The 9,952-nt window shown below is 43.1% G+C and overlaps 1 protein-coding gene across 2 annotated transcripts in view; it reads left to right on the top strand.

Annotated features, from left to right (window-relative positions):
• Window positions 1-2,646: 2,646 nt before the first annotated feature.
• Window positions 2,647-9,952, top strand: part of EPSTI1 (epithelial stromal interaction 1) — a 91,868-nt gene continuing 84,562 nt past the window's right edge. For both annotated transcript variants that reach the window (XM_081129738.1, XM_081129739.1), the window contains exon 1: window positions 2,647-3,008. In XM_081129738.1, the coding sequence (XP_080985864.1) occupies window positions 2,833-3,008 (176 nt within the window). In that variant the 5' untranslated portion in view covers window positions 2,647-2,832. The remainder of the gene's footprint in view (window positions 3,009-9,952) is intronic.

Raw genomic sequence — 9,952 nt, 5'->3', positions numbered from 1 at the left:
GATGGGTGAGTGATACACACGTAGCTAACTCACAGTCCAGCAGCCTAAAGAGCCTCTAGATGTCTGCTGCAATAATCAATCACGTTCACATTTTTTAACACTTTGAGAATGTAGTGAAATGAGAAGAGAACAGAATAAGCCATTTCGATTTTGCCTATTATTCTGTTTCTTTCTTATGTTTGAAATGTTGGTGCGTTACATGGTTGTGTTGTAAAATAAATATGGCCAACTAAGTACTACTAAGTCAGTCGTACTACTGCTAGCTCCTTTAATGTAAATGGTTTTGCCCTAATTTGGGTTTTCCCTTACTAGTACTTTGAATTTAATCCAACCACCAGAACAATTGCTTTCTCCTCTGAAACAAAACTTCCAGTGGTATTTTTGCAGCAGTGAAGATTTTGAGGAAGGTGGCCTCCAGAAAGACCAACCAGATCCACGCTTACATTCTCACCCTGCAGGCACCTCTAACCTAACAGTTTCCAAATCAAACTATCTTGCCTTTCCCCCAAACCTGTCCCTCCTGGTTAATGGTTCTGCCATCTATCCATTCACAAAGCTAAAACCTTAGAGTTGCCATAAAACAGCACCATTAAATTACTGGGGCTCTAATCTAGGCATAGTATGTGTCGATCAGGACTTTTTGACTTCAGCACTGTTGATATTTGGGGCAGGATGATTCTCTGTTGTGTTGTGGGGGCTGCCCTGTGCGTTGCAGGTGTTTCGCAGCATCCCTGGCCTCTACCCACTATATGCCGGTAGCCTGACCCCAGCCCCTTCTAGGCTTCACAATGGAAAATGCTTCCAGGCATTGCCAAATGTCTGCTGGAGACAAAAAATCAACTCACTTTGATAACTACTGATGTGGATTATGTCTTTATTCCTCACAATATCCAACAAAGGGTTGTAACTTCATTTCACATTGTAAAGATGTGGAAACTGGGCCTCTGAGAAATGAAGAGACTTGGTCTTGGTCAAAGTTCTATATAAATTGTCTCCCTTTCTCTCTGGGCCTCTGGTGCTCAGTTCTTTGCATCTACTTTTTTGTTGTTGTTCTTTTTCTTTTTTTCAAATCTAATTGTGTTAATCTTTCACTTGGAATATCTTGACTTTGCCCCCTGCTTTCTATTTCCCTTAGCTCAGACCTGCATTCCTTACCTAGGTAATAAAAACTGGGCTCTTAATTTATCTCCCAGATTTCAGTTTTATTTTCAGTTTCCCTTTTCCACTGCTAGCAGAGCTAGTCTTCTCAAACAGATATTATGACATAACTGCCCTATTGGCAACCGTCCCTGTGACCCACATTGCCTAGGGCAGTGGTCTGAAAGGTGGTCCTGGTACGAGCAGCATCTCCTGGAATCTTGGAAGAAATGCAGCTCCTCGGGCCTCATCCCAAACCTATTGCATAAAAAACTCCAGGGTTAGGGCCCAGCAGTCTGTTATAATACATCCTCCAGGTGGTTAAAGTTTGAGAATCTCTGGCCTACTTGAAGAGCTCTAGTAATGCTGTAGGTGCCATGGAAACCCTGACTTCCTTTCTCCCTGCTCCTTGCCACACTACCTTCTCCCCTCCTGTCCTACCCTACACATTTGTCCTGCCTGTGCTTCAGCTTCATTCTTTCATCAGCTATCAAACAAGTATCTCTGTTCTAAGCACCATAATATAGCAAGACAATTCTGCTCCTAAATGGATCACTGGCCTGGGGCCCGGGTGCTCAGCTCCCCACCCCACCTGGAGTGAGGTCCACATCTTGCCATTTTAAGCCCCAAGCCTCTGCTATCCAATCTCCTTCCTGGTAAACTCCTATGTCTTCCGTGGCTCATTGTCAAACGTCCCTTTTCCTTGAATCACTCAGGATAACTCCCAGTTTCCCTGAGCACTTACTAGCTTGACCACATCCTCTTGTTATTTCATTTATCCCGCGGTGGCTTTAGCGGCCCTTTACCTGCCCCCTAGAATACAGGTCATGTGAGGGAAGAGCCTCCTCTCATCTTTGTCGAGCCAGCTCTGTGAGCCTGGTGATCAATCCAGCACACATCAGGATCATCTGGGAGCTTTTAGAAAATGCCTCTATGCCTACAGATGCAGAATCCTGCAAATCCGTATTTTAAAAAAATCCACACACTGTAGTCGAATCACTGCACAGTGTCTTGCACAGGGCAGGTATTTCATCAATTTTTCTTCAATGTCTGATCAATTACTCAGCGAGGCCGCCTGCAGCAGCCCCTCTGTCTACCCCCCAGCTTCTCAGTTTTGTGCTTTTTGTACTTTTGATTTCACTTTCCATTTCCTTTAACTTGCACAACCAAAGAGCAGTGAGCAGTGATGAAGGCGAAAGTTTGTTTAGATGCCTTTAAGTACTGACCTGATGATCCCTGGCACCTGAACGCCTGTAGTCTCCAGCACGGAGCAGTAACCTCAAATTAGGGTTACCTGCCAATCAGCCCCTAAAGCGCCTTTCAGGATTCTAGCCACCTCGCAGCTACTCTCTCTCAGATGCTCGGCTGATCACAGAAGAGTCACCTTTGTCACCCTCTACGATTGGTTGTGAGACTTGAAACAGACTCACCTGCGGCGGCCAAGTCAGCTCCTCTCGGCGCCCGGGGCGGGGCGGGCGCGGCCAGAGCCGCGCCCCGCGGGGAGGCCGGGGTGCCCCGCGGCGGCGCGAAGGGGGAAGGGAGTCCCGGGGCGGGCGCGATCCGCAGCCGCTGGTAAGGAATCGAAACTTCAGCTGTTAAACCCGCGGGCGCTGCCCTTCGGAATCGCATCCCGAGACTCGCGGGGTCCCAGCCGCATCGCTCCCTCCGCGGCGCCCGGCCCGCGGGCTCTGAACCATGTACCCCCGCAGTGTGGGCTCCGGGATCAGAACCTCCGCCGCCGCCCCCCGCCAGGCCCGCGACCCCTCCGTGCGGCGTCCGGAGCCTGACCCGCTGCAAGGCCCGGGACCGGCTTTGGAGGCAACTCCCGAGAACCCCTCGCGGGAGAGACCGGAGCAGACGGGCGAGAGCCAGTAAGTTATTTCACAGCAGGTTTTGGGGGCGGGGGCGAGGGCAGGAGCCTGGACCCCAGACATACTCACCGACACCTTCTTGATCATTACAGTTTGACACCACAGGGGCCCAGTAACGGTTATTGAGAGAATGAAGGTTCACTTGCCTAAACACAAAATGAATGCCAGTCTGCGGTTCTTTGCACGCTTACCTGAGCCCCATTCCTTTCAAGGCCACCAGCCTCCTGATTCTGGTGACTGGCTGCAGGATTGGGTGTAGACAAACCGCCTTGGCTTCTTACTAATTTTCCAGGTGTCTTCAGAACTCACACTCTAACAAGTGTGAAAAAAAAAGTCCTTCCTGTATTAAAAATTGGTGCCCTAAATGGTATCTCCACACCAGCTGCATGGTAAGGGTGAGGAGGGCCTGGGGCAGGGTAGGTCCAAATGCCGCCTCCCGGCACAGCTCCCAGGTAAACCAGGCACTTGGGACCCGAGGGGTAGACTGCGAGGGAGGGAGTCACTGCAGTTTCCTGTCCCTTACCTTGAGAAGTGCTCCTCAATGGAACAGACAGGTACTATTTACTCTTGATCTTCAGTTCAGGGAATCCAGTTTGTGTCTGGGATACATTTATTATGCAAAGTGTCAGTGGTTCTGGCTTTCTGCCCAATGGAATGAGCTTCTGTAACTCAACAGTGTGGTTTGTGAAGACATTGTTGCGTTTGAAGTGCTGCCTCTGTGAACTGGAATGGTCCAAATGGTTTCATTTTTAGTTCCCCCTTTCCTTCAACTTCTAGTCACTTGGAAGACAAATGCGGATTGCTAAGGAACAATATATAACCTTGTGACCAATAAACAGATTTTCTTTCATCCGTTAAGTTTTGGGAGAATTCATAAGTACCAGTCTTTTAATATTATTCAGTTTAGGGTTAATCATAGTTGAGGTGGATGATCTTGGTGGTTTCGGTGTGAGATTGCTGCATTTCCCTCCCCCTCTCTAGAAGCACATTAATTTTGAGTAACCTATATCTCCATAAGCAGCAGCATTTAATGTATCAGAGGTCATGGACACTTAGTTTCGGGTTGATGATAAACACCCTCTACCTGCTTTGTTTTCTATAAAAAAGCATCTACTGAGGTATAATCATTTATTTGCAAGCTCATATCATCTCATAAACATTAGTAGTTGCATCTATTTTCTTATTTGATTGTAAATTGCCCTAGAATCTTGCTGGACCAACTTGCTCAGAAAGGGGCAGTTCTTCACTGCATACTATTTTGTGATTTCTAGGGTTTGCCAGTAGACCATTAGAGAATTCATGGGGGAGTTCGGTTATCTTTCACAGAATTCTCCTATTTTTCTACTTTCATGTGAACTAGTTGCAAAAGGTAGAGCATTAAAAGATATATCCCCTTTTAGGTGTTTAACATCAAAATCCTTTTGGACCACTCTAAAGGCCTCTTATGTCTGCATTAATCACTTATATCTGCCATTTTTTCTCACTTATCTCCTTTAATGGAAGTGAGAAATCAAGGAAATGGCTAAATGGAAAAAATAACATCTCAGTAAAATCAACAACAACAACAAAAAGCCATTAAGGTTTGAATTATTCTTTTGGAGAGAAATTGGGAGCATTTTCTGATGGAAAATTAAGAAAAGGGAAGGGTAAAATTAAGTACTTAATAGTCAGGCTTAGTTTGTTCACTCTCAGTATGAGCTTAATTATATGATAAAGGGTTGGGATTTGACTTTGTTTTGTGTGCATCCTTCCACGGGGCTCATTAGGAAAGCCTCTGTGTGGCAGAGGGGCGTCGGCTTTGATGCCAGGCAGACTTGGGTTTAAGTTCTGATTGTGCGGTTGCTTGCTGTCTGAGCTTCAACGAGGTGCTTAGCTACTTTATGCCTCAGTTCGTCGCTACTTAAAATAAGTTGATATCAACGTCTCAGGGTTCCTTTTTTAGTATGTGTGTACATGTTTGTGTTATGCATGGATATTCTGCTGGATATTTGCAATGTTTTACTGTATATTTGCTTTGTACATTTATGCATAAAAAGCAAATAAATATCCAGTAAAATATTGGGTGCTGATGGCTTTATATTCATTGAATATGTTTGTTGACCAAGTGTTATGCTGTTACCCTGGGTTGTTTGTGCCTTGTAAAAACATAAAACACTACTTACATATAAATGTATAAATAAAGAGATTTTATGACAGTCTCTTAAAATGAATCCTGAGGGCCGTTATATAGTAGACTCCAAGGCAAGGCTGAGTTCTTGACTGTATTTGGATTTAAATAATTACAAGTATTTACTAATTCATATTGGCTTTCCCACTTATTTTTAGTTGGTGGTTTTATCTTGTCTTTAAATATCATAAACTGTCTACACAGACTTAAAGAGAAAAAAGCTCCCACAAACTTCTAATCCAAAATAATCTTTTACCCTTCATTTCAATAGTTTGCTTGTTTGTAAACATCTTGCTCACTTACTCATAGCTAGATACTGTAAGACTAAGGCACAGGTTTTTCTGGAAGGGATTGTTACCTTGCTTTATTGAATTCTCGGCAATAGGCCCTTGCCTGTGATGGTAACACAGGCAGGGTTCTCTTCATTCAGATACTTGTCTATAATCATACCTGCAAGTGGTCCTTTTGATGCTGTTTGAAGGATATAAAGACGTTCTGAAAATGAATCCATACTGTGGAATTTTACTAAACAGTTAACTTTAATATAATGTATGTACAAATTCAGTTTACCTTAACATATTTGTGGCCTACTTTATACTGAGAACTGTAGAGACTTAAAGATGTAATTGTAGTAAACACATGTGCTTAGTATGTGGAAGTGCATGACATGTATTAACTCTTTCAGTCCTCACAACAGCCCTCTAGCTCTGTATATTTAATTAAAAATATAGGGACAAATAACTACTCAGCAAAAGACAAGTCCTTATGAAGCTTACAGTCTAACTGATGGGATGGACACTTATCAGATAACTACACAAATAATTCATTTTATGCATTGTTAAGGAAATCCAGGGCTAGTCTTGGGAGCAGAAGGAACCCTAAGAGGTGATGTTTCAGCTGCAAGTCCACAGGATAAATAGGAGTTGTGTGTTTTTTTTTCTTACAAATATGTCATTCCAACACCAAATAACTGCAGTTCAATTCCATTCTGACTCTAAGTGCTCAGAGTTAGCACAGATGCCACAAGTTAAGGGTTTATTCCCCTAAGCTACCAGTGAAGTCCCCAGCTACCTACATTTCTGCTCAGCTGACTACAAATTTGGGGTTTCCATGACTTCTCTCTACCTCCAGGTTCAATAATTCACTAGAATGAATTACAGAAGTCATGGAAACCACTGTATTTATGATTACAGTTTTATTATAAAGTATATAACTCAAGAACAATCAAATGGAAGAGATTCATAGGGCAAAATATAGCTTCCATACCCTCTCTGGGTGGGTAGCCTTCCCAGTACCTTGATGTGTTCACTAATTTGTAAGCTCCCCAAACCTCATTGTTCAAGAGATTTTATTCAGGCTCCACTGCATAGGCATAATTGATTACATCACTGGCTGGTGGTGACTGAACTTAATGTCCCAGAGGTGGGGGGCGGAGTGGACCTGAAAGTTCTAACCCTCTAATCTTGTGGCTGGTTTTTCTGGCAAACAGCTCCCACCCTGAAGTTATCTAGAGGCCCCCCTACCAGGAGTCATCTATTTCATTAGCATATCATCCAGGCTTTTATTACTCACAATTCCAATGATTTTAGGAGCTCTGTGCCAGAAATCAGGGACAAAAACTAAATATCTGTATTTTTTTTATTATACACAGGAGTTTAAGTAGCTCCTGTGGCAGCCAGGGGAGCTTGCTATTCAGGTCTCCTTCAAAAGAACGCCCTGCAAGGGGCACAGCCAGTTGACAGCCTCAGCTGCCACCCTTTTGGATCCACTAGCTCGTTGGCTCTGACAACACAGTTGCTCTGCACTCTTCCCGGCAGCGTCTGAGCGTTCCAGGCTGCTCGTGCCAGCCCATCCCCGCCCATGTGGAGCTCCTCTGTTGGCCAGCTGCTGCCAGAAGACTCCCATTGCCCTAGCCAAGGTTTCCTTAGAACTGGACAGCAGCAGTCTGAGGCTCTCCCCTTTCATAGGTGTTGGACCTGCTCTGGTTCTCAAGGCTGTCCCTGCCTACTCCTGCTCGTTCCCCTTTTCTCCGTCACAGGCATTCCCCCAGGAAACCCCTCCCGGGTCTAATCCCACCCGGATGCATCTTGCTGTGTGCTGCTTGGAGAGCCCAAACCGACACAGCCTTGAAGATGCGCCTGTCCCCCGGCACACAGCTTAGACACGGTGTCTGACCGAGTGCTTTGTGTGTGCTCTGGGGGAACACGCTTCTTTTTCTCATTTCCTCCCTTGGGGCTCCCTTCTTCCCTAGCTTTCTTACTCTAACTTCAGTACTTTTCACAGCCTGTTGTGCTACTGGAAAGAAAATAACCCTGGTAACTAATATTTTTCCTTCCCTTCACCCTCCAACTCTCAAAGGAGAGTGAAGGGAGAGTAAAGGAGGGTTTGGTAAGACCACTTATTGACAGCCAAGCTCTGATGTCTCTCTCTTTTCCCCTTAAAGAGCACTGTGGTACATAAGTATTAAACATTTTGTAAATATAAATTGGGATGGAAGGTGAGATATATGATAACATAGTCATTAAGTTACAGTATCAGTTCAGTTTTTATAAACATCACAGTTTAATAATTGATGTGTATATTCTGAACCCTGCAGTATAATTTCTTATGTCTAAGACAGCTGATCAAAAATTTAAGTCATTCTTGACGGTGAGTCAAGGTGTTGTTTGAGTCCAAAGTAGTCACATAAAATGGTCTTAAACAGAGTGCCAGTTTCTATAAACTTATGAGAGCCGATAAGAACTGCTTTTACTATTTCTTCTTCACTGCAGTGCTCCTGGTTTCTCTTCAGTCTCTTCATGTGACTGTGAGAAAATAAGCTTGGCCTATAGATGCCACACGGCCTGAAAGGATCAGGCTATTACTCCTCCCTGGGAATGGAGAGCTGAATACTGGCCAAAGCTCCCCTAGGGGCTATGAAACAATAATACACAGGGGGAGAGAAATCTGTGACTGATTCTGATGAGTACTCTTCCTTTTTAAAAAAAATCTTCACCTGTGGTTATGATTTCATGGATTTTTAGAGAGAGAGGAAGGGAGAGAGAGAAAGAAACATTGACTGGTTGTCTCCCATACGCACCCCAACTGGGGTTGGGACTGTCACAACCCTTTGGTGTAGGGGATACCACTCCGCCCAGCTGAGCCACCTGGACAGGCTGATGAGTGTTCTTCTGGATGGCTCAGTATAGTTGGCTATTCATTGGGGGACTATTTAACCCAATCTCCAGGCACGACTCATAAGCATTCAGGAAGTTTGTAAGACAACAGGTAGTATTTAACGGATACTATTTAATGAATTTCTAACTTTATGATAGTGATATGGCTCAATGAGCTGGGTAGGTGCCTCAGTGATTACCAGATTCTACTACCAAACTAGCAGAGCTCTGCCTATTTGGTTTATTTTTGAAATGAGAAAATGATGAAGCATTGCAATACTATGGTAGCATAGAGTGAATTAGTTGTGACCTGAAATAATAGTTAAACAGTGCCCTGAAATTAGTTGCAACCTGAAGTAGTTAAACCAAGAGACTAGAACCAAAGTAACAATCAATAACCTGAACTTTTATGTCTGGAACTCTTAACCTGTGCACTAGACCTTGTGCTAAGCATACTTCGTTAAATTTTCTCTTCACAATAAAGACATTGTTACTTTATAGGTAAAGAAACTGAGTCTTGAGAGGTTAAATGATTTTCTTAGGTCTCAGAACCAGCACTCAAACCCAACCGAGTCTATCTGCCACAGTCTGGATCCTGAACATGATGTAGAGCTGGAAGAAGGAATGAAGTGCAACTAGTTAATTTCCTATCAATCGCCATATTTTCACATCAAAAAATAGAACTTCTATGGGCAAATGGTGCTATAGAAACAGTAATGTGACATTTGTTTACAGCTCTAAAATGATTTGGATAAGAGAAGTAGTTTATAAGGGCAAATTTTCTATGGGAATGTGAGAAATTCTTGACATTTTTTTTTCTTATTCATTAAAAATAAATTTTCCTCTTGTGGCTTACCACCTACAGTTTGAAAAGCACAGTTCTATGCATGGCAGAAGAGATTATTGGAGTGAACGAAAAGAAAAGACATTTTGGTTTGATTAGATCAAATTTACCCTCCTGTTTATGCAGGAGAGTAGAAATTATGGTCCTGCTTAGATGAATTTCCAACTCTTTTACACCAGATTCCACTCCTCAGTGTGGTATGAATTTGCAGCCTGCCAAGTCTTGGGGAGTAATCATTTTTGTTCAAATACAATATCATCAAAAATGAGCGGGCATTTCTCAAAAAGCCTTTGACAGCTGAAACAGTGAAACAATAAATCAACAGGATGATGAAAGCTCGAAAACACACAATACCTGTAACAATCAGTAGACGCCTAGCAGAAACAAAGAAACTTAGTTCAATTACACAATAAGGCTACTTACTTCAAAGTCAGTACAGTGCTTTAAGGTTATACATATTGTTAAGGTTAATTGCATCTATTCAGAATGTATTTGAATCTGAACCAAAAGCTTAACAGGAAAAAAAATCAAAGGGAGAAGACTGCATTTGAAGGGTCTGTGCTGTATCAGAGAATCAACTGATGATGGTTCCTTTGTTCTGTAATGTTTATAATTTTGCCCCAAAATATGAACACTTAAAAGGCAATCCATTAAAGTCTTGTAGAAAAACTGAAGACGTTTACCATCGTTGAAACTCAAGGATTAGTATTGCCCAGTGATTGTTTTACTATGGAATGAGAATGAGAGCAGAAATCCTGTGCTACCTAATTTTGTAAGA

Source organism: Miniopterus schreibersii (assembly GCF_964146895.1).
Source record: "Miniopterus schreibersii genome assembly, chromosome: 2".
NCBI lineage: Eukaryota > Metazoa > Chordata > Mammalia > Chiroptera > Miniopteridae > Miniopterus > Miniopterus schreibersii.
Note: the sequence above shows the minus strand (reverse complement) of the source record. Positions and strands in the feature narration are given on the sequence as shown.